General features: G+C 32.2%; 2 protein-coding genes across 2 annotated transcripts; both read left to right on the top strand.

The window, feature by feature from the left end:
• Positions 1–1,554: 1,554 nt before the first annotated feature.
• Positions 1,555–6,197, top strand: LOC132605518 (uncharacterized). Its single transcript, XM_060318649.1, has 3 exons — positions 1,555–1,969; positions 4,704–4,933; positions 5,765–6,197. Exons 1-3 carry the CDS (start codon positions 1,591–1,593, stop codon positions 6,041–6,043), a joined length of 888 nt encoding a protein of 295 aa, XP_060174632.1. The 5' UTR covers positions 1,555–1,590; the 3' UTR covers positions 6,044–6,197.
• A 10,979-nt stretch (positions 6,198–17,176) lies between these two features.
• Positions 17,177–19,662, top strand: LOC132607569 (uncharacterized). Its single transcript, XM_060321594.1, has 3 exons — positions 17,177–17,672; positions 18,421–18,650; positions 19,193–19,662. The coding sequence occupies exons 1-3, from the start codon at positions 17,291–17,293 to the stop codon at positions 19,469–19,471; spliced, it is 891 nt and encodes a 296-aa protein (XP_060177577.1). The 5' UTR covers positions 17,177–17,290; the 3' UTR covers positions 19,472–19,662.
• The last annotated feature ends 7,330 nt before the right edge of the window (positions 19,663–26,992 follow it).

Below are 26,992 nucleotides of genomic sequence, written 5' to 3' on the forward strand. Positions count from 1 at the left end.
TTACCTGTCAACCTTGCCGCAGCGGGATGCAGCTCCCCTCCAGTGGACTTTGTGTCCAGTTTGTCCAGTGGAGTTCTAATCTGATTACACATGTACACTAATAAATCTAAGGGTCATAATCTGCTTACCTAAAACACCTCTTAAACCATGGTTACACTAAGAATTCTGTATTTTATTCTTCTTCTTTTTTATTGGCAGCATATTTGAAGGCTAAATTCTTGCAGCCATCAGTTAGCTCTTTCCTTTTTCTCTGCGACCAATTCTCCCTTTTTTTCTTTTTATTATTTTCATGAATTTTTTGTTCAATTATAGTCATTGTTCAAGTCAATTATCCAGAAAATTGATAAACTTTCACCTCCAAATCCCAAAGCTCGTTCAAATTAAATACTTTCCGTCTCAAAAATACTTGTTACGTTATATTTTTTAGAATCAAATTACATGAACTTTAATAAGTAATTTTGTATATTTTCATCGTATTGATATGGGAAAGATTACAACTTATAATACTTTCGTATAGTTCAAATATATACATTTTAATTTTAAAATTTAAAATTAATCCAATCCAATTATTAAACTAGCATTACAGAAGGAAAAAAACTAAGGGTAGAACATTATTTTCCAATCTTTTTCCGGATACAAATCCCCACATCAATATTTTCGGATGTTGCTATATCTTGCCATACTGTAGTGGTATAAATTGGGATATTCCAGCACTAATTTTTTACACCATATTTGATAGGAGGTATAAATTTATCCTGGGATAAATTTATATCTTGTACCAAACAAAGCACAAAATGTATCCTGGGATAAAAAATGGGATATCCCATTTTATCCACTTATACTGAGATTATTTTATCCCATCCAAAAGATGGAATAAAATAATCCCATCCAAAAGATGGAATAAAATAATCCCAACTCTTGGGCTAAATTAATCCCGAAATTACAATCCGAGAATAATTTTAACTATCTACCAAACGACCACTTAGATTTAATAACGCACATTTGTAATTAGATTACGACTCCACTGGACGAACTGGGCGCAAAGTCCACTGGAGGGGAGCCACATCCGCCGCCGCGTACCTATCAACCCATAGAACGTTAGACAGCAAATATAATTATAACATGTTATATGACATCTATATGTTAAAACCAGACCAATTCTGCATCATAGACATCTGGAAAAACGTACACGTCTCAATTCAATTTTGAAAATAATTATTCTCCCCCCTTCTCGATTTTCCAAGGACTTCCACACTCCACAGTACAAATTAATGTGGTACCTTGGAGACGTTCAGACACAACTTTTTTCATATTTCTACGTACTTTTTTTAAATATTTTAAATTATTAATTATTGTGATTAATATTATTTTTACGTAATTTTAATTTTAAAATACTTAAAGATTTCATATTCGAATTTACGTTAAAATTTTAAAATTTAACTCTCAAAGTTTAAATAATACCATATAAATTGAGACAGAGGGAGTAATATTTACACCTTTGATCCTATAAATATACGCGTTTAGATTAGAACCATCACATGCATAATAGCAAACACCTAAAAAAACTCCTAGCAAGTCCCATAGCCCAATATGACAACACAAATACCAGAATATGTTGAGCCTAAGACTCCAAAAAAGAGCAAGGTGGCTGACCATTTGGAACCATGGATACAATTGGAAGGCAAAGTGGTGTTTGTCACCGGTGCATCGTCGGGGATCGGCCGTGAATTCTGCCTTGACCTAGCTAGGTCAGGTTGCAGAGTCATTGCGGCCGCTCGCCGGGTGGACCGATTGAAGTCCCTTTGTCATGAAATTAATACAACGGCTAGTTCAAATTCACATCTTGTTAGAGCTGTGGCTATTGAACTTGATGTTACTGCTGATGGTCCAACTATTGAAGCATCAGCAAAGAAAGCTTGGGAAGCTTTTGGCCACATTGATGCTCTTATTAACAATGCTGGTGTTAGAGGTACGTACAGACAATGATTGATATATATATATATATATATATATATATATATATATATATATACTAGCAAACTATGCTCATGTGATGCACGGGGCCCAACATGATTAATTTGATTACTCACTTTAGTTAGTTTTTATGATTTGTATATTGTGCAAATGATACTGCGATTCTCCTTTATGAGTATTCATTTTTTTTACTTTTCCTCTTATTTTTCCCCTTAATTTCTCAATTGTTGTTAAAATTTGTCTTATTTTTGTTATTTTCGTCTCTTTTTATATTTAGTAAGTTGACAATTTAAATATCCTATATGTCAAGCTTATAATCACAAGATTCAAAGAATATTTTATTATATTATATACATTTTTAATTTAGAACTATAAGATTCAAAAGTCTATTTTATTTCTTAAATTCCATGTCTAGTCAAACATAGACACTTAAATTAAGACAGATGGAGTATATGCCAAATGAAGGAAATGAAAGAACAATTGAGACACTGTGGACACATTGGGTCTTAAAATAAACACACAAGAGGTAGTATTAATGTTAAACTTCTGAAATGTATATATGTTAGTCCCAGTTTAGATTACAATTTTAGTTGCTTTTTGTACAACTTATTGTTGCTATGTTCGTCCACCTTGGGCATTTGTTGTTAAATAAATAAAAAAATGTCTTATTTTGGTTATATCCGCCACTTTTTATATTTAGTAAGTTGACAATTCAAATATCATACATGTCAAGTTTATAATTACAAGATTCGAAGGATGTTTTATTATATGACACATATTTTTAATTTAGAACTATAAGATTCGAAAGTTTATCTTTATTTCTTAAACTCCGTGTCTAGTCAAACATAGACACTAATATTGACACAGAGGGAGTATATGCCAAATGAAGAAAATGAAAGGACAATTAAGACACTGCGGACTCGTGGGGACTTAAAAAGTAAACATACAAGAGGTAGAATTAATGTTCAACTTCTGATATGTACACATATTAGTCCCTGCTTAGAGTACAATTTCAGTTGCTTTTTGTACATCTTATTATTACTGTGTTCGTCCACTTTGGGCGTTTATAGAAAATATAACATATATTAGAAATAAAAAAATTGTCTTATTTTGGTTATGTCTGCCTCTTTTTATATTTAGTAAGTTGACAATTCAAATATCTTACATGTCAAGTTTATAATCACAAGATTCAAAGGATATTTTATTATATTATTCAGATTGTTAATTTAGAACCACACGATTTGAAAGTCTATCTTTATTTGTTAAACTCTGTATCTAGTTAAATGTAGGCACTTAAATTGAGATAGAGGGAGTATATGTCAAACAAAGGAAATAAAGGACAATTAAGACACTGCGGACGCGTGGGGACTTCAAAAAGTAAATACACAAGAGGTAGAATTAATGTTCAACTTCTAAATTCAGTTGCTTTTTGTACAACTTATTGTTGTTGTGTTTGTCCACCTTGGGTGTTTATTATACATAAGAAAAATATAGAATAGAAAAATAGACATATATTTTTAGTAATGCAGCCAAGTAATATGGGACGAAGGGAGTACTTCATTTATTAATTCTTAAAGAACGTGAAAAGTCAAGTATAGTAATGTGGCCAAGTAATATGAGATGAAGGGAGTACTTCATTTATTAACTGTTAAAGCCAAGTAATATGGGACGGAGGGAGTACTTCATTTATTAATTCTTTAAGAACGTGAAAGTCAAAAGTGAATAAATAAAAGTGCACGGAGGAAATAAATATGTGTCGGAGAATTAAAATTGAATCTTTTTGTACAAACGCGTGTCCATTCATCATTAATGAAATTGACAAAATTTATAGTACAATCTAACGTGTCCTTCACGTACAACATGGAATGCTCTATGTACAATGTGTTAATGCTATGTTGGTCCTCCTTTAACACTTATATATAATGGCAAAATATATATAAAATAGAAATATATATATAATAGAATATAATAGAAATAGATGTGTACAACATGGAATGCTCTATGTACAATTTGTTAATGCTATGTTTGTTCTCAATTTGTTAATGCTATGTTATAATATATAAAATAGAAATATATATAATAGAATATAATAGAAATGGATAGGTACAACATGGAATGCTCTATGTACAATTTGTTAATGCTATGTTGGTCCTCCTTTGGCACTTATATATATATATATATATATTTCTATTGTGTGTGTGTATATTAATGGTAATTTTTAATCTATATATTTAGTTATATTTTTTATATACACTATAATTTTCTGACAAAGGATTTTCAACTGAAGACCCTTCATTTGCATGTAGCCACGCCATTGCACGGACCTAGATTTTTAGGAGTGAATCATTGATGTATATGCCATAAACTCTTAAAAGTAGTATAAACATTAAATTTTGAACCCGTATTTAAAAAAAAACTCAAGACGTTAAACTCATTAAGTTTAAATTCCGAATGGTCTCAATATAGGTTAGCTCTAAATGTTCGTAGAATAGGAGGAAACGCAATGCTTCTTCATCCCAACTCATGATAAAGAATAACTAGTGAACTTTAGGTCCCTCAGTTATTGGTTCTTGCATGTGATATATGACTCGACACATTTAACTTTCAATTAATCAAACTACGTGCTTTTGATCCTTTTATGTAGGAAGTATGTTAAATTTAGACTATCGATAAATTTTAGAGGCTGCTTTAACTACTTTATGAATTAACCCTACTTTTTTAATATATAGGTGGAACAAAATCAGCATTGGATATTTCGGAGGAAGAGTGGTGTAAAACTTATAAGACGAATTTGACAGGAGCTTGGCTAGTTTCCAAGTATATTGGAAGATACATGAAAACTGCAAATAAGGGAGGTTCCATTATTAATATTTCATCTGCTATTGGTTTGGGTAGAGTATTAGTGCCTGGGGTTACAGCCTATAGTTCCTCCAAGGCTGCCATGGATTCCATGACTAAGGTAACCTACTTCCAAAATATATGTTGACGAATGCTTTAACTTTTTTGAAATGGAAAAAAATGAAATATAATCATGCATATTATTGGGTGTTCGAATAAAATTCAACGTTGATAGTTGAAAAGATCGAGAGGCTATATATAAGGTATAAGGATACTCTTAATGGTGTTAGCGAACAAAAGATCGAGAAGCTATATATATAAGGTATAAGAATGCTCTTAATGGTGTTAGCGAACAAACACTTTGTTAAGCGTGTCTTGGGGCCAGTTGAGCCTAACAATTGGTATCAAAGCCAATATGATTCGACGAGATGAGTATGGAGATGACGGAGTGATGTCGTCAGGCTCAGTTTAGTACCTTTATCATTCCAAAGGTAGCTTGGAGATGTTCACGCACATGAAGCACAACTCTAGATTTCAGCCATAAATTTTTGGTCAAGTGGGGGCACACAGTTAATCTCTGAATAATTGTGGTAATGAGCTACTTTGAACTTAGTATGAGAGGGAGAGTTATAGATCGTCGTGATGGGCCGGGGAGAATATCTGAATAAAGTCCCTTGATGGTTTCAGGCATTTTGAAAAAAATCGTACAAGCTTGACTAAAGAAGATAATATCTGACCATGTTAAGAGTATTTTCAGGTTGATTGAGCCATGACACATGTTAACTCTTCATGAATTTTTCAATCCCATTTAGATTTTTTCCTTCTTTTTGACCATCACATTCGATGCTTCTAATTAATTTCTTTAAGAAAGGTATCTATCCTAATGAAATATTATATCTTGCTTTCCATCTTAAGAGATCTCATACATTGACATTTTTATGAAAAATTGCAGATAATGGCATTAGAGTTGGGAAAAGAAAACATTAGAGTGAATGCAATAGCTCCAGGGCTTTTCAAATCAGAGATTACTGAGAAATTACTGCAAAAGGATTGGCTAAAAAATGTAGCAAAAAGAACTCTTCCACTGAAAGCTTCTGGTACAACAGATCCAGCATTAACTTCACTAGTCAGATATTTGGTCCATGATTCTTCCAATTATGTAACTGGCAACATATTTATTGTTGATGCTGGTTATACTCTACCTGGATTCCCCATATTTTCTTCTCTATAAGTTATGCCACTTGATGAAGAATAGTTTATTATATTAGTTATTGACCAAGTATTTTTTGTTGTTGTAGTGGTCGTTAGTTTTATTTAGTGGGAATATGGTATATGTATACATTCTATAATATGTACCTACTCTTGAAATAGAATTGCCTTTTAATGCGAAGAAATTCAAGAATCACATTTTTGAGTAGTTGCTTTAAATCTCAAAATGAAAAGATGAGAAAATTCAATAATCTCATGGTTAAATTCATATTTTATTCCACTTATTGAATTAAGGGATAATAACACTTCTGGTCATTTAGTTATTCATACATTATTATTTTGGTCCTTGTGATATTTGACTAAACATATTTAGTCTTCAAGTAATACAGATATGCGATTTTGGTCCCTTTATGCAAGAAATGTGCTATATTAAGAATACATTTGAAACTATATTGCCCTCAAATTATTGAGTAACAAACTAACAATGCATACTAATATTATATATAATCAATTAAATAGCCTAATGGTTGATAATTCAGTAAACTTGGAAAGGGTCACAAGCAGAAAGATGAAAAGTGTTTGCACTTTAACAAAAAACAGGTTGGATATGCTTAATTAGATATCACAAGGATACAACAACAACAAGCCCAGTATAATCCCACTATGTGGGGTCTGGGGAGGGTTGAGTGTACGCAGACCTAACCCCCACCTTGAAAGGTAGGGCGGCTGTTTCCGAAAGACCCTCGGCTCAAGAGAGAAAAAGAGAGGAAAAGACAAAAGGTTAGATATGATCAAGCGTATCGAAAACAATATGAAAACAAGAAATAACAAAACAAGAAAGTCATGATAAAAGGAGTATCAACTGCTATAGATAACTATGAAAATGAAACAGTGGAAGTAAATAAATCATTCGAAACCAACAGAAATCAAGGATAAAACATGACTTTCTTGAGATATCACAAGGATAAAAACAAAATTTGCTGATAATTGAGATACCAAATTTAAGACAGTAGAGCAACCACATGCATGTATCCTCCAACTTTAATTTTGCCAACGTAAAGCACAATCTTTAACATAAATAGAGCTGGGCCAAAATAATAAAAACAAAATATATTAGCTATATGACTAACATTTTCAGTTTAATCAAAACTGCAACAGCAAAAACCAAACCATATTATTGAAACATTATTTTGAAATCAAGATGTACCCACGTGTTATATTTTTTCCTCTTCAAAGTTTTCGTAAATTCCAACCGTCAGAGTATGTTCGATATTTGACGAAAATTAAAAGTGTTTGTTTTTGACAAATTTAACTGAAATCAAAAGCGTTCATTTTTAGCAAATTTAAAGGACCAAAACTACTAATAAAATATTTAAAGGGTTATTTTAAAGGAAAAAGGGTCAAATTTACCCCTGTACTTTGAACTAAGGGGCAAATTTACCCCTAATACTTTTAAACTTTTCACCCCTAACCCTATCATTATTAAACTTGGCAAAAATATGCCCAGCCCTAACGGCATGCTGACTGACTGCCCAGGTGACTTGCCATGTTAGCCACCTAGGCAGCCAGTCAGCATGCCACGTGGAAAATAATTTTTTCAAATAAAAAATATTTTTTAAAAAATAAAAAATGTATTTGTATAATTCTTTTTAAGAAAAGTATGTTTTTTATAGGTACCTATCATCATTTTGTCTTCTCTATACCATGATTTTTCTGTACAAATTTAATATGTTTTCTTCATTTTTATAGTAGAATGAATCAAAATGTAGGGGAAAAAAATTAATGCCTAATAACTAAATATTTGATAAATAATTGAATTCCCTTTAAGGAGTGTCGTACCCCATTTTAACCGGGTTAAATTAAGGGTACAACATATTGGAGATTCCTAAATTGTTTTGTTTTAAGAAGTCGCCACCTAATTAATTTAACGGTGAATTAGGACACCTAGAGGTTAACTAAGGCAAAGTTAAAACTAAACCTCAATTAATAGTCTGCTTAACCAATGTGATTCTAGGTAAGAGCTCTATATTATCCTAAAGGAAAGGGGTTAGGCATCCTTTAGAATCCGTTAACTTACGATTATCCGACCAAACTTAGGTTAATTAATTAGATTAAATATAATGCTTAACTCTTAAGAAAAAATAGGTTGTAAATGTTAGTGAGGTTTTAAAAGGAAAATATAATGACGCTATTTAAACTGACTTGAAGAAATGCATGGTAGTCCACTTAAAATAAAATTTATAAATGTTGTTGAGTTTAAACCAATAATTTTATTGTAAAAATGAGACTTGCAAAATATAGTGATTTGTATATAGATAGAAGCTTTTAAGAGAAATCTAGACTTATCTTTTTAATAAAATGCAAAAGGTAACGAGTTTTCTTCCTCTTTTTATTATTTCTCATTAATTATACTTAGCTAAAATATGCATGATTGATTCAAACTTGAAGAGTTATTTATAAAATATACTTAAGTTTATACTTGCATATTAGTGACGTTTTGAAATGTTTAAGATAAAAAGATATGATTCCCTTTTACTTAAAATGCATAGTCATGCCATTTGCAAATCAATTATTCCAAATAATAAATACTATGAATAATTTTAACATAAAAGAAAATGAAACTTATGGTATTAATTGAGTTTCTCTCTTAAATTTAATACTTATTATACTAAAGCTAACCCACTAAATTCGCTAAAGTTTGTTGACACCCAATTTTGTCCCTGCTCTCTTCCAAAATACCTATTTACGCTTCTAATATTTTTAGAAAAATTAAAAATATATATATATATAGTTATTTTTTACTAAATTATTAGCCTCTTATCAATACCGACACTTCATTATTCTATTACAGTTACTATTATTATTATTATTATTATTATTATTATTATTATTATTATTTATTATTATTATTATTATTCACAATTTTTATCATTTCGGCATTTTACCAACTTACGCACACGCATCGCATTTATCTTTGCATAATTAAATAATAGTATTTATTTTACTGTGGATTTTCAAAAAATATTATTGCACGTCTATTATAACACCATATAATTTTATTACCCGAGTCCTAATAATCACACATTTTGTATTAAACAATATTTTGTCACCCTCGGTATATCGTTAATTAAAATGGGTCTTTTATTCAAATTTAAAAAAAAGCCAAACTATTTCTTGCACTCAGTCCGTATTTTTGATTTATCGGATTCCAAATCAAAGTCCAATCAACTCATAAATATTTTTTGACCAGCCTATATTTTTACCCTAATTTTTAGACCAGTCCGTGTTTTAATTCGCTAGCCCATTCTTTAAATACCCGGTCTAAAAATTGACCCAGTCCACAAATGGACCGGGTCTGACCCATTTCATTCAAAATAAGGGAAACCCTTTTTAGGGTTTCCCCTCATTTTCCTCCTCCTTCTCCGCCGCACACCACCTTTCCCTCTTTCTCCTCCCTCCGCCTCTTTCTCTCCTCTCATCGCCACCCCCTTCCGCCGTCTTCCTTTTCCCCTCTTCTCTCTTCCCTCTCTCTCTTCATCATCGTTCTCTTCCTCCCCTTCACCCTAAACCCTAGCCGCCACACACCCCCCACTGTTTTTCTCCACCACGCTCCTCCATCCCACGCGTCTGACACCACCCCCACGTTATCCCCACTTCTCCTCCTCTCTGACACCTCCACTATCTCCATCACACCTCCACTACACCATGTTACTCCCTCTGACACCATCCACCATGCCCTGTTCCCTACGCCTTTGTCCCCTCTCCTCTCAAACTCCAACCCTAAATCAGTCTATAAGTATTCATTTTTTTTTATCATCCAGGGAGGAGGATTTTTTTGGGAGATCAGATCGAAATACGAAGAAAAAAGGAAAAAAAAGAAAAGAGGGGGAAAATTGCCAGAAAAGAGATTTTTGGTTCAGAAAATTCCCTAATAACTGATTTTCAGTTCAAGAAATCCCCTTGCAAAAAATATTTCTTTTACTGTCACAATATTACCTAGTACCAATTCGAAAAGAAAACATTTTGTTGTTCATTTCTTTCTGTTGGTTGTCCCGAATCCGAGAGGATATCGATTTAAAATTTAGTGGCGCTCGAGGGTAGATCTGAAAAGCTCGAATCCCACTACGCTGCACCCCGAAAAGGTCAGTACAATTCTTTTCCCTTTTTTTTAGTTTTCAATTTGATTTGGTGTATTGGTGATCCCTTGTTGGTGTGTAGTCTTTTTGATTGAGATTCCTCGAATACGGTCTTTCCAAATCTGTTTCGTTGACATTTTCGTGAGAAAATTGCAACACCAGTAATGTAGATCAGCTTATTCTCATTATTAGCCTCTTTGGTGTTTTAGTACCAAGAACCTTTATATTAGACTAATCACAGTTATATAATCAAATGAATAAAAATATGAGTTTTTTGAAATATGTTCTGTCTGTTTTAGATGGCTGTTCAGTTTCAGTTGTTCGGCACAGGTTAGGTATTATTGGTTTTAAATCTTATCAAATATATGTTTAGTTTCAAATCAGTTGAATCTGGCTGTATGTTTATTTAAGTAATGGATTAAAATCGATCTGTGTATGCTCCTGTTTGGACCCGTGTTAGTTCATGTAAAGTGTAGAATAATGTGTTTGTTTTCTGCTCCTGTATTAGCATACCGCTATTAGGGATTTGTATACTTGCACTAGTGAATGGTTTGATTTCATTATGCTGGTTTGGAAGCTTTGTTCAGTCAAAGTGCTGATGATGGCTACCTGATTCATATGGAACCTATGTGTGTTTGTTTTCTGTTCATGCCTTTATTTAGATCTTTTAGAACATTTGTGCTCCAAATTGAGTATTTGAACTCTTGGAAATGGACTGACATGAACATTAAAGAATCTGTTGAATCAAATCTGTTGCATCCTCAATTCAATTCTAATTCTGTTTATTGCGGTATCTTGTTCAAGTTTGGTTTATGTTCGGTTTAGCTTAGCTTAGTAGCTCTAGGCATATTCCTGTTCTCGTTTAGCTCAGTTTAATTTTTTTAGTAGTTAAAATGTTCAGATATGTATGTTTAAGACAGTTTAGGTTCCAGACTGGTAGTTAACAGAATCTATCTGTCCACAGTCAGTTCAGATGATTTTAGCCCTACTAGCATGTCTCTGTTCATATGTGGCTCATTTGGATATACTGAATGCTCATTGTCTCTGTATGACTGAAATGCCTATGTATGATTGAAATGTACATACCTATTTTTGGTTTCCTTGCCCTTACCCCTGGTAAGTAGGTAATTTTAATGTTTGAATATTTTGTTGGAAGTCTTAAATGAATGAAAATCCAGTAATGGCTTGAAACATGTTTCCATTTAGGAACGAGAGGTACCTTGGCAGTGCATGAATTTCCTCTTCTCTGGTTTTGCATTTTTGTTGAAATCTGCCATGTTGACTGTTTTCCTTCTATTCCTCATCTAGTTTTGGTTTGTGGTGTGATATACCTCGAAGTATACACATTACATGAGCCTTAGTATACACCGAGTGTATACCAGGGTTGCACGTTAGTGTATATCTTTCAGGTATATCAAGTGTACTCTGAACATTATAAGTATACCAGCCTTCGCATAGGTTCCAAATCCTATACACGCCTGAGAACAATGAGTGCTACGTTATTTGATTCTGTCCATGTTTGAGTGTTATATGTTTATATGTGTGTGGTGGCTAATCTATGTAAGCATGGATCATATTTAAATGTACATCATATATTTATAGTCTGCTGATTTGTTTTCTTTGGAGTTTATTTTCATATGTTTAACATTATTTATTAATCATATACTAATACTTCTCCTTTTCTTTCGTTTTATGCATGACCATCACATACGAGCCCGAGGGGCTCTTCATTCTTCCACATCCGGCGTTGGGTTAAAAACCCAACTAAATTTCCCTTCCCGAGTCAGCCCACCCGCAGCAAAAGAACCAAAAAATTAGCTGGGCCGAGGCCCACATAGCAGGAACAGTGTTCGTAGCAGTGGCCCAAATGGGCCAGATCCATTTAACAGCAGCCCTTCTTAAAATATGGGCTGAGCCCATTTTTAATTATCTCTCCTTTATTTATTTTGTGCATTTAATTTGTATATTAACCATTTTGTTTATTTTTATTTAGTTCATATAAACCTTAATGAGTTAACAAATTTAGTAATGGGTAGTTAGTTTAAAGAAGACTAATAATTAATCGCATAAGTTTCATTTTCTTCTTTTCACATTAAAGTTATTTATGGAATTTATAATATTTACTTCTAAAATAATTGATAGTATAGATTAATATCTTTTTTTAGTTAAAGGAATCATCTTTTATCCCTCGTTATCTTAATTTCAAAAACACCACTAAGACGCAATTATAAATTCAAACATATTTTAAACAACTCTTCGAATTTTGAGTCAATCACGCATTTTTTAATTAAGCATAGTAGATAAAGATAATAAAAACGGATAAAAGAAAATCTATTAACTCCTTCATGTTTTATTCGTATTTCTAAAATTTAAGTTTAATTAATACCTCATTGTTTAGTTCGTTCAAATATTTATCGTGTAAGTTCGCATCTTCTTCTATTTTTATGTAAATCATCATATTTTGCAAACTTCATCTTCATGCCACTTCCTTTGAAACTATTATTAACGATTATAAATTTTATTTAAAATAGCATCCTAAGATTCCCCTTTATACAAATATTAGTCTTACTTTCAAATAGTCTCTTATGTAAAGTCTTAATAACCTTTATAAGTCTTATTCTAAAATGGCATTTAAAGTTTCTTTATACGAATTATTATCTCTTTTCTGTAAATATTACTTTAATTAACATGATTTTCTTCTTAAAACTTTAGCAATATTTCAAGGTCATTTTCTAAAACATTTAACCCTACATTTAATTTAATTAATTAACCTAAGTTTGGTCGGATAACCGTAAGTTAACGGATTCTAAAGGATGCCTAACCCCTTTTCTTTAGGATAATATAGAGCTCTTACCTAGAATCACACTGGTTAAGCAGACTATTAATTGAGGTTTAGTTTTAACTTTCCCTTAGTTAATCTCTAGGTGTCCTAATTCACCGTTAAATTAATTAGGTGGCGACTCCTTAAAACAAGATAAATAGGAATCACCAATATGTCATACTCCCTAAGTCAACCCGGTTAAAATGGGGTGTGACAAAGTTCACCTAAATAAAACAAAAAATAAAACTTAGTCACTTAATACAAGTTAAATGCAACAACATAAAACAAATGTGTAAAAAGAAAAAGAAAGGTAACGAGATGGGCTTAGCCCATTTTGGGGCTGCTGCGAACAGTGGCGCAGCCCATTTTGGACTGCTGAGAGCTGTTCATTCTATTGGGCCTTGGCCCAGAATTCCCGTTCCTTTTTGTTTTGCTGTGGATAAAGGCTGACAAGGCTGACTCGAGAGAATTATGTTGGGCTTTAGCCCATCGTTGAATGCGGAAGAAGACGAGTCCCTCGGACTCGTATGCGATGGTCATGCACAAAAACGAAAGAAAAGGATTAGCATACACTCAACGAATAAGGTAAAACATGTAAAATATACACCCAAAATAGATCAATAGATGATACATAATGTGTATTTTAAGTATACTTCATGTATACACAGTTATATGACTTCATTGCTTCAACAACATTAGAGTGTTTATAACATAATAATGTACGCAATTTGCCCAGCTGTGCAGTGGGCATCGCAAGAAACAACTACACAATACATCAAGGCAAATAGCATCTACACAGCGATAACAGTTAACTTCATAAAACTACCTAACACAACATATGCTAAGGTATAGAAATCTGCCCAGCAGTGGCAGTGAACTTCGCAAGCTGATCATAACAAAATGCTTAAGACATAAAATCAGTATAGCCAGGACAGTGGCAAGGGTCTGCAGATTATGGGTAATTTCTGAATCATGCAGTACCACACGCGAGCATACAAACAACGAAAAACGAGGCGGGATGTTAAATTCCTTGGATAACCAGTCACATAAAGTTAAGCAAAAATGAAACTAAATGGTATTCATGTGTGATAGAATCAGCAAGCTCAATGTTTCCAACAACCTCAATTATATATGATAAGGCATTCAAATAAAGCCACAATTTCCTAACTTGAAACAGGGCAAACATTTAGCACAGAAGACTCTGATGTTTTAGCCTCAAATAAACTGCCGAAGAGTCAAAACAAGTATGAAGTAGTTCAAACAACACGTAGGAGCAAACCACACCTTCAACTACCATTGATGTATCATAAACCATGAAGACATCAAATAAGTGCACAGATGTTAATTAATCGTTTGAATTTGAGGCAGTTTTATGCTTAACTCCAGATTGACATAAGATAAGGGATATAAAATGTTTTGTTAAGAGACTAAGGCATATTATCTTAATATGAAACAACTCAATGCAATTTATATATCAAATTGGATGAACATAAGTTTGAATAATCATACTAGAGTCTTAAATATTAGGCAAAAGGTCTTAATTAAATATACCACTAAATTGCAGGTGATTCACCATACGAATTTGGACACAAAGACCAATTTAGAGTGACATATGCGAACTCGATTGGACTAGGCAAAATCCTCTACATTATTGAAGTTTAAACTAACCATGTTTTCACAAATCATGAGTCAATGATTCAATACAGAATCCTGATTCAGTTAACAAAACCAAACAACATCCCTAGGCTACTTCAATATCAAACAAAATCTACGGACTATACTAATAGCATGTCTAATCATACTGATTTCATTTCAACAAATGATAGGTGACCGAAACTAATTAAAACTGAGCATAAACAAGTATCGATGAATCTCCGAGGATTATGCTAACCTACCTTATTACTATGACATTATTAAACCACATTGAACAAAACTTATAGAGGTATTCTTCGTTAATATAATCAGAAGTAAAACAGAAATCAGCCACAGATTCGACTACTAATCGTGCCTGACCTAACAACAACCCTTAAACGAGTTCGAATATCCTACTGACTAATTAACCAAATTTGTATAACAATACGCAATTTAAACCAACTAACATGATTAACCCATACATTTGAATCAATTAAAGCCCAGTTATCACACCTAATACATGTAATTACACAAACAGAGCCAAGCTCGATAATCAAACCATCATACCAAACAAATTAAGTATGAATTACTATCAACATGCAAACAAACTATTTAAACTGAGCTAATCAACTCTAACTAAACAGCATATAGAATAGCAACTGAAGGATGCAAAACAAGTAGAAAAGGGGAATTACCTTCTCCGGGTGCAGCGAAGTGAGGCGAAGGTCTCGAATCTACCTCGAATACTATCGAATCCGAATTTACGATGCTCGGATTTGCAACAACACAAAGAAAATATAAGCAGAAAACAAAAAAAACAAATGTTCTAGAATTTTGACTCGATATTTTGAGACTACGATTTGCTAAAGAAACTGATTTTTTATGGAGACTTTGAGGCGGCTAATGAACTGGTATTATTTAGGTGATTTTTTCACTGAAAGAAAACTTATTTCTTGCTTTAGGGGGGTTTTGGGGTTCAAGAACTGTTTTCATAAAAGGATTCTCGCCTCCCTTTTTCTTTTTCCCCCTTTCTTCAATCAACTTCCCCCGATCATTTATAGGTCTACTATTTTACTTTTGTGTTGAAGAAAGAGAAAGGGAGCGGGGAACAACGAGGAGTGGGGTGACAGAGGAAACGTGGGGGGAACAGACGCGTGGGGGACAAGACGGAGTGGGGTGGCAGTGGGAAAGAGAGAGGGAGGGAGATGAAGAAGATGAGAGGAAGGGAAAGAGAGGCGGAAAAGAGAAGAGGAAAAAATGAAGGGGAAACCCTTAGGGTTTCCCTTATCACGAAAAGGAATGGGCCGAACCCGGTCCCTTGTGGACTGGGTCAATTTCTTTTGGACCGGTATTAAAAGAATGGGCTAGTGAATTAAAGCATGGACTGGTCCTAAAAATTGGGGTCAAAAATATGGGCTGGTCCAAAAATATTTATGAATTGATTGGACTTTGATTTGGGGTCGATAAATCAAAAATACGGACTGAATGCAAGGAGCAGTTTGGCTTCTAAGTTTAAATAAAAAGCCTATTTTAATCAAACATATACTGAGTGTGACAAATATTACAAAATATGTAATTATTAGGACTCGGGTAATAAAATTATATGATGTTGTAATAGCCGTGCAATAGTATTTTAAAAATAAACGTTACCATTTAACTGTGCGAAATAAATGCGATGCGTGGGTGTAAGCTGGTAAAATGCCGAAATGATAAAAATTGTGAATTATAATAATAATAATAATAATAATAATAATAATAATAATAATAATAACTGTAATAGAATAATAAAAAGTGGGTATTAATAAGAGGCTAATAATTATAGTAAAATATAAATATATATTTTTTAATTTTTCAAAAAATATTAGAAGCGTAAATAGGTATTTCGGAGGAGAGGCGGGACAAAATTGGGTGTCAACAAGGAGATATTGAATTTTCGGAAGGACAAAGTACGTATATATATACATATTAAGGAGAAATATTTACGAAACGTGACGATAGTTTTTCTATTTACAAAACATAAGATTACAAATCCTATAAAAAAAGTACTTTTTTAAAAGTACATGCGATTTCATCTCAAGAGATGAAATCCCAAATCATCCAAAAAGTCATGATTTAGGATTCCAAATTGTAATTTCAAAAATTTTAAATGTAAAAGTTGACCCATAAGTTTATATTTTATAAAAATAGATCCATAAGTTGGTATATATATTTACCGATCATGCATGTTTACCAACCATTTATATCAAATATTAAAAGATTTACAAGTTGGTAGTATATTTATAGCAGATTTACTCTTATTAGCCATGTGGAAAGATTATATTAAAGAATAGTTACATTAGAGCTCATATTCAATTTTTCATTTTGTTTCAGTAAAAAAACTAACAGTGTATAGCACACGGGGCCTTTATTTGGGAAAAAACTAAACAAGAACTGTACCAGTTTTATGTATTACCTTACAACCTTGCTAGAACCTATCAACCACATATATAAGGATCACACTACCTAATAGTACGAATTATAGCTTCATCATATGAAACACGTTTTTCTAGTTTATTTAATCAGCAGAAAATGTATGGCCTCTATTCAATTTTTACACCTGAATTATATAAATGTACACCTCTTTGATCACAACCCATCATATACAATAAACACCTAAAATTTCCCAGCAAGTCCGAAAGCAATGAAAGCTACTAAAGTACAAGAAAATGTTGAGCCATCTCTTCAAAAAAAGAGCAAGGTGGCTGATCAATTGGAGCCATGGCTACAATTGGAAGGCAAAGTGGTGTTTGTCACCGGAGCATCGGCGGGGCTCGGCCGCGAATTCTGCCTTGACCTAGCTAGGGCCGGCTGTAAAGTCGTGGCAGCTGCTCGTCGGGTGGACCGGTTGAAATCACTTTGTGATGAAATTAATACAATGGCAAGTTCAAATTCTCATGTTGTTAGAGCTGTGGCTATTGAACTTGATGTTACTGCTGATGGTCCAACAATTGAAGCATCTGTGAAAAAAGCTTGGGATGCTTTTGGTCACATTGATACTCTTATTAACAATGCTGGTGTTAGAGGTATGTACAAAATGCATGTTTTCTTGGTTAGTAAAAGCACGAGTTTTGATAGGCTAGAGTACTGATATTATAAGTACGACAAAAACCTTAATTAACGAGAAATGAAAGAAATTTTTAATCTAATTCGTTTTTTTTTTTTTTTTGCTTTTAAACAAAATAAATTGATTAGTTCCGTGGGAGATTCATAAAACATTCATATCTGACACTTGTGGCAGAGCCAAAAATTCATATAATGGAATTTCAAAAAATATTAAAATGGCACACCTAAGATTTGAACCTGTAACCTAAAACAATTTTTGAATCCCTTCGCACTAAAATAAAATCTCCCCTTACGTCAAAGGGGATTAAACTGTTTATACATAATCAAAAAAGAATTATTAGTTGTACTATTTATACCTGTGTTCTTTTTTATCTTAGTATTTATTTGGAGAGCTGCTGTAATTAGATTTCTGTGAGATCCTTGATAATATCCTAGAAAATTCATGATTTTGCTCCTCATTCTAGAGATCTCAAATGAGAGAACCCTGGGAGAGTTGCAGACTCTATAGCTACCATCCATATATGACCCATATTAGATATGAACCGTCTATCCTACCTCGTCTATGTTCTTGACATGCATCTTTATCTCAGTAGATTGTCTAGCTAGACTCAAGAACGTTGATTCCAACATACTTCTAACACATGTTCTATATATGCAGTATATTTTTTTGACAACTCTACATATAATGTGAATATACTTTGTTAATAGGTGGAATAAAATCAGCAGTGGATCTTTCTGAGAAAGAGTGGAATAACACTTTGAGGACAAATTTGACAGGATCTTGGTTGGTATCTAAATATGTTGGAATATACATGCAAGCTGCAAAAAGAGGAGGCTCCATTATAAATATTTCATCAATTTCTGGTTTAAATAGAGCTTTAATGCGTGGGTGTGTTGCTTATAGTTCCTCCAAAGCTGGCATGGATTCTATGACGAAGGTTATAACCTAACATAATTTGAAAAATCATCTTACCCAAGGAAAAAAAATTATAAGATAAATTGCTAACTAGATGCCTTTGGTACGAAAGAAAATATTTTTCAGAATATAAGTTAATTTTTGGTGTTTTGGTTGCTAGAGATTTTTTTTTTTTTTACTAAAAGGGGAAAATGACTTTCCTCACTTTTGGGCGGAAGTCATTTTTCTTGTCAATCATCTTTAGGTGTCACTTCATATCAATGCTTTAACCAACACGTAAGACATTATTATCAAGTTTTAATACTCAAAATTTTTAATCAAACTGTATCCAATTTGCTAATATTATTATCAATCTTTAACGGATGATTTTTTAGATATATTTTCGGGTCTTCAACTAGAGCACCGAAATACATCTTCTAGGAAAAATATTTTTCAGAAAATAAGCCATTTTCTGAAAAAGATTTTATGAAGGATAATGTCCGGCATACCAAAAACACCCTTAATCCTTTAAAAATTTATGGAATGAGGAAGTTGAAATCATACTACTCTTTATGAAATTTGCAGATAATGGCATTAGAATTGGGGGAAGACAACATTAGAGTGAATGCAATAGCTCCAGGGCTTTTCAAATCAGAGATCACTGAGCAATTAGTGCAAAAAGATTGGCTAAAAAATGTTGCAACAGGAACTGTTCCTCTGAAAACTTTTGGCACTACAGATCCTGCATTAACTTCACTAGTGCGATATTTGGTCCATGATTCTTCCAATTATGTATCTGGCAATATATTCATTGTTGATGCTGGTTACACTCTACCTGGCCTCCCTATTTTTTCTTCTCTGTAATTTATGCCACTTGATGAACACTAGTAAGTTAGACCTTTCTATAATAGCATTTCTGCCTATAGTGGTCAAAAAATATCCGGACAAATGACAACATTATAAACAAAGTTATATTGTGCACTATATTTGTACTTTACTAATTTTTTTTTTTTTGTAACTATTTCAAATAAATCATTATGAAATGTTTCCCTCTATGTACCGATTCTTGAAATGGGATGGCAAGTAGTGAATTGTGTTTTAATGTGAAGGAAGGAACTCAGGAATCTCATTTTCCTTCTGGGGAAAGAACATTAATGTCTATTACACAAAATAATTACTCTTTCATGTCCCTTTTACTTTCATACCATCAAAACTATTTACTCTTTCTTTCTACCATTATACTCCCTCCGTCCTATTAATGTGATATAGTTTGACTAGGCACGGAGTTTAAAAAATAAAGAAGACTTTTGAATCTTATGATCTAAAATAAATCAAAGATATTTGTGTGGTTGTAGATCATCTCATAAAGCATAAAAGGTAAAGTTTAAAGTTAAATTATTGCCAAATTAAATAAGGAAATGTAATATTATTTTTGGGGACAGACTAAAAAGGAAAGTGTATCACATAAATTGGGATAGGGATAGTAGCTTTTGTAGGTATTTGTCTCTGTTTTCTTCTTTTTTCTTTTATTTCTCTACTTCTTATCTTCTTTCTTTCTTTTTTTCGTTTCTTTTTTCTCCTTTTTTGTTCATTTATTTTTTCCCAAATCATACTATTTTTTATTTTCTTTTTCACCATAATTTGATTCCATATTTAATTCATAGCTCTTTTCTTTTCATTTTTTTCTATTTTTTAATTTCTTGTTCCTTTTTTAATTTCATTTATTTCTTTTCTTTTCTCTTTATTATCTCCATAATCTAATTTCATCACCTTTTTTGTAATTTTTATTTATTCTTCTTTTTTAATTTCTGGTGATTTTCATTTACTTTTTTTTCTAATTTCATTTTTTTTTCAAATTATCTTCTTCTTTATTTACTGTTTTTTTTTCATAATCTAATTCTACAAACCTTTTGACTTCTTTATTTTTCTATATCAATAAAAAAGGATAACTACTATGTTATTTTTTTTTTAATTTCTCAAAAAATAATTTATTCTAGCATATAGTATATCAAATCAGTAGCAGTTGGAGTATACTGTTGCAGTATACTATGATATCCGTATGGTATATATCATATACTAATAGGGTATCATACATGACTGATCGTTCACTTCTTTATGAAAAACACTCAGTTCTCTATATACCAACCTGGTATACATCATATGGTGATAGAGTATCATAGATGACTGATTCATCCCAGAAAAACATAATTGAATCCTCTATGATACCTACATGGTATATATCATATACTGACAGGGTATCATAGAAGATTGATTCATTCCTTCAAAAATACTACTCAGTCCTCTATAATAGTCACATGGTATATCATATACTGACAAGATTCATAGAGGACTGACAGTTTATTCCTCCAAGAAAAACACTCAGTCCTTTATGATACCTTCCTCGTATATATCATATACTGATAGGGTATCATAGATGGCAGATTCACTGCAATATTACTCAGTCTTTTATGATCTCCACACAGTATATATCATATATTGATAGGATATCATAGAGGACTAATTCATTTCTTCAAGAAAAACACTCCTCAATCCTCTATGATATCCACATGGTATATATCATCCTGACAAGGTATCATAGAGGATTGGCTCATTCCTTCGAGAAAAACACAACTCAATCTTCTATGATACCCACATGGTATATATCATATATTGACTGGGTATCGTGGATCACTGACCTACATGATATATCATATACTCGTAAGATATCATAGAAGACTGATTCATTCCTTCAAAGGAGCTCAGTCATCTATGATACCCGCATGGTATATATTATATGCTGACAAGGTATCATAAAAGACTAGTTCATTCCTTAGGAAAACATTTTTGAATCCTCTATGATATCAACCTAGTATATATCAATTTTGAGTTATATTTTGTAAAAAGGATTAATTTTTATATTATTTTTAGCAAATTTTACTTGTGATAAAAATAAAAAACAGAGTCATATTTTAGATGAAAATATATTTTCTATTATTTTAGATTATAATACATAAGTTAATGATTTTAGTATTTTCTTTAATATTCTTGTTATAGTTTAATTATTTAGTTTTCATATTTGTATTAGTCTAAAAATAGTTAGCTAATATGTTTATCTTTGTATCTCATTTTTATCTTAGAAAATAGACCAAAAAAATAAAATAAAAAACTAAGTTAAGAAAAAGACAAAAAGACAAAAAGACCAAAAAAAAAAAAAAAAAAAGGTACGAAAGCACTATAATGCACAGCACATTCAATCGGCGCCGATGGAACCTACATTTTGGGAATAGAATTACGAAGGGATACACGGGTAATTAGCTATAACCGTATGGGTAGTTTATGTTATTTATTTAGGAGGGGCCACAACAGGGTAGATAGTTTCTTTTGAATGTATTTGGGAAAAAAACTTAAGTAGACAATAATATGATATTATTTACATATTTTTAGCAGGTAAATACAATTAACATTCTATGACATATTAATTAACAGTTCTATTATAGAACAAATTACCCTCACCAAGAAGTTAAAGTGCTTAAAGATCCCAACAAATTTCCCTGATCTTATGCACAATGGAATTATCTTTCTCTCCTTTCTAAAGAATTTTGTAACACAAATGATTATTTTATTGACAGTGGTAATTTTAACTTCTTTCTCTTATTTCAACCTTCTCTCTCTCTCTCTCTCTCTCTCTCTCTCTCTATATATATATATATATATATATATATATATATATTTCATCTTTGTTTTATTATTATTGTTATTATACTCATAATATTACTGGTATAATTAGTAATATACATTATTATAATCATAATATTATTGGTATAATTATTAATATTTTTTATTATGATTATAATACTACTGGATAATCGGTAATATCCATTATTATAATTATACTCATAATATTACTGGTATAATTATTAGTATACATTATTATATTCATAATATTACTGGTATAATTAGAAATGTACATGATTATGACTATACTCATATTATTGGTATAATTATTAAAATACATTATTATACTCATAATATTACTAGTATATCACTAATATAAATTATTTGTGTATATCACAAAATCCATAGCCAAATAGCATATGAAGACTGAAGTTAGGAATAAATGATGAGTATTCAGTGTAAATCATGTACTCCGTATGATTAATCAAGTATGTTATTTTCAACTCCAATGGCTTTTTGTGTGAAAAAAATCAAGATCCCTTAAATCTCCTGATATGCTCAAGAAAGATCAATTAAAAGTCAAAACTTTTGTTAAAACAATAAAATCACAGATCAAATTTTGCTGTTAGCCATAAACCAACACAAGAACTAAAGTCTAATTGGAACCCAAATATAATCACCTTACGATTACATATTTTCTTTATAAATTTTTGGCATGAGAATTGAAAATATCTGGCTTTATTCCTGTTCCATGCGTTTTTGGAGCCAGCTAATAAATGGGGTGTATTGGTTGAAGAGAGAGGGAAGAGAGGAAATTGTGGGTTTATCGTTTAAAGAAGATAGGAATGATAAAAAAGAAAGAGAATAAAATTAAATCCCTATTTCAGTGGGATTATTAACGCATTTTTTTAATGAATATGTCAACAAAATCTGTTATTTTTGAAGAGTTTTAAAAGTTGTGCTAATAATGTTCTTAAATTAAAACCGTGACCTATCGCGTTTTTCCTTTCCTTCTTGGTGATAGTGAATGTTGGGCTGCTAAGCCCAATACATATTCATCATATGAGTATGCGGTTTTTGCATGGAGTGTTCTTCAAACGCACTGGTCTTTAATTTTTGGCCCTCATATTTGTGGTCTTTAATTTTTGGAAAACAACCTAATTGCCCATATCATTTTATATAGAAAAGATATTTTTCTCTTTTTTTGTGTTTAGCTAACCTACAATATGAAGATTGTAAAATAGTCATTTTTTTTTATTTTCACAAATATCCTAACCAGTATACTACCAACACACTAATAGGAGGGACTTTACAGTCTGATTCTCTTTTTCCCTAGTCTTTGCTATCTTTCTTGTGTGTGTGGTGGTGGTGGTGGTGGTGGTGGGGGGAGGGGAGAGGATTAGCTAACCTACAATATTTTTCTATTTAAATTAGAAGAAAAATTATGTCCCACTCAATTAACTTTTCCAAAATTCACACATTGAATCCTATATATAAATGTACACCTCTTAGATTAGGCACAATAATAACACCTAAATATTCCTACCAAGTCCCAAAGCAATGACAACTCAAGTACAACAATATGCTGAGTCATCTCTTAAAAAAGATTTACCAAAAAAGAGCAAGGTGGCTGACCATTTGGAACCATGGCTATAATTGGAAGTCAAGGTGGTGTTTGTCACCGGTGCATCCGCGGAGTTGTGGCACTTGTGGCAGTGGAGTCAAAAATTCATACAAGGAGATTAAAAAGATTAAAATAACGCACACAAGATATGAACTTGTAACTTAAAGCAGTCATAGGAAATTCAACAGCTTATACATAAATAATAATAAAAAATCTTTTACTATTTATAATACTTGTGTGTTCCTTTTTCTCTTAGCCTTTATTTGGCACGCTACGGTAAGTTTCCATGAAATCCTTAATAACGTCCTAGAAAATTCATGATTTATTCTTGATCCTCTTCCCAGGGATCTCAAATGTGGGGACCCTAAGAGAGTTGCCAACTCCAGTTTCCATGTACGATCCATATTAGATCTAACTAACTGTCCATTCTACGTCTTCTACTATACGATCTTGACCACTTATCTTTATCTCAGTAGAGTCTAGATCTCCATTCAATCAATCCAAACACACTTTTAACACATATTCTATGCAGTATAATTTTCCGGCAGAGGTTGCTTTAACTCTATATATACATAATATTAATCTATTTTGTGTTTATATAGTTGGAACAAAATCAGCAGTGGATCTTGCTGAGGAAGAGTGGAATAACACTATAAGGACAAATTTGACAGGATCTTGGTTTTCTAAGTGCATTGTAAGACACATGCAAGCTGCAAAAAGAGGAGGCTCAATAAAAAAAACATTGTTTAAAAAATGACGTTCGTTGTACCAAATACACCCCTAATCCATTAAATTGTTTAAATCATACTAATTCTTTATGAAATTTGCAGATGATGGCATTAGAATTAGGGGAGCACAACATTAAAGTGAATGCAATGGCTCCAGGCCTTTTCAAATCAGAGATCACTGAGAAATTAGTGTAAAAAGATTGGCTAAAAAATGTAGCCAAAAGAACTGTTCCACTGAAAACCTTTGGTACCACAGATCCTGCATTAACTGCACTAGTGAGATATTTGATCCATGATTCTTCCAATTATGTATCTGGCAATTGCTGATGCTGGTTACACTCTACCTGGCTTCCCTATCTTTTCTTCTCTATAAGTTATGCTACTTGAAGAAAAAGAATATATTATTGATTAAGCAAATATCTTTGTATTATATATATATATATATATATATATATATATATATATATATATATTGTATTTATATATTTCAAGGAGTGTCGTTTAATATTTTTGTTCTCTTTTAGGTGGAATAAAAAAACAGTAAGGAGAAGCAGCCGTGTTTGGCAAATTTTAAATAATTTGCAAATACTGGTTATATTTTAAATAGTAGCTCGAAAGAGAAGTATACTAAAGTTGCTAAAAGAAAAAGGTGTACAAGCTAATCACATATATTAAGCAATGGATGTTTTTAGAGCAAGAGATCTATGCAAGATCAATATAAATGTTTGATGATCTTTCAATCAATCTGTTGAATTTAATAATCTATCAAAAAATTTATAATTTGTTTAGATGGAAAGAACATCATTTTAGTATTATTAGTGTACTTTTAAATTTTGTATTCAAAATATGATATAGTTTGTGCTATTAATACAACTCCTTATGCCACTTGCAAAATTCACAAAATGATGTAATAGTAAATGGTAAGTTTTTAGCTTCTTACTATCACGTGGAGTACCTGCTTACCTCTCATATAAGTATTAGACAACTATATCCAACACGATTTAGAAAGAATTTACTACCTTTGCTATGACTCCAACATTTTTCCCCAAAATTTATCACTTTAATGCTTCGACCGCTATGTCACCTCCTTGGAGAAAGGATGACTTAAAACACTATACAAAGCCATTTACATTAACACAAAGCATGGCATGAATTAGCAGCTACACAAGCTGCTTGATAAAACAATAGCTGCATAAGTCCAACTTTTGTATTCCTTTCATATTTGAATCATCTGTATACAAAAAGGTTCAGCCTCATGAAAATGCACTTATTCTGTGCAAATTGCAAGTCAGGACATTTCTATGGGAAAAAAGAAGGTTAATATTCAAAAAACAGTCATTGAAAACGGGGGAACAGATGAAGAAATTCAGACCAAATGTGCCAAATCTTGTTCTGTATTTTCAGGAAAATGACTAGTTAAGGATTCACCAACTTAGACAAGATCGATCTCAAAATTCGTGCCTCTCCTAATTTCGGGTGGCCTATCTAAGAGGTCAGCTAGACGAGATCCACTATATCTTGAACTCTTCCACAAGATTGGCTGGCAAAGGTGAAGAAATGACTCACCGACGCCTATTTACCAAATGCCTATTATGGTTACCCGGTCTCATATGAGGATTTCTATGGCCAGGACCTTGCTTGTGGAGGCCCCGCTTGGGAATGGTGTGCAACTCCATAATCTGAATCGTCCGCTGCCTCTTGGCTGAAGGACTATAACCAAATACTAGTGCATCAGTCTTTTAGTTACTACACATTATAAGAAACAAAATGAAGATTATCTATCAATCAGCATTAAAAGTACACACTAATATCAGAAACAAACTTAACCTTTTCAGCTTCTTGGTAACGCTCCTAGCTTTCTCTGTCGCCTCAAGTTTCACACGAGCTGCGTCCTCATCCTGAGATTTCAATTTCTAATACAATGAAATTAGATCAAAACTCTACATGAACCAGAAACTGAATCCCTTCAAATACTCACATTTGTTGAGTAGCAACATGCCTCTTTTGAACTGTGCTTGTCAGATTTCAGCAGGAGTTTCATTTCATCATTATTATACATTTTAAGGAAGTCCTTCCAACAGATGCTATCATAAACTCTGGTGTGCTTTCTGTTTCAATAATCTTATACAAGTATGGTTAAGCTTTTTTTATAGTAGGAAAATAGAGTAAGCATATTGAATTTTTTAAGTATCCTATAATTTGTGTTCCATAGTTGCTAAAGAGAAATGAGTAATTAAATGACTTCCTCCCATGCCTGACTTGCACGATGATGATCGGAGATGAGAACCTTGTATAGGAATAGACTTATTCATACTCGTTTTTACATCAAACTAATAAGCAAAAGATGTTTCTTTCATA

This window comes from Lycium barbarum, chromosome 8 (assembly GCF_019175385.1).
Source record: "Lycium barbarum isolate Lr01 chromosome 8, ASM1917538v2, whole genome shotgun sequence".
In the NCBI taxonomy this organism is placed as follows: Eukaryota; Viridiplantae; Streptophyta; class Magnoliopsida; order Solanales; family Solanaceae; genus Lycium; species Lycium barbarum.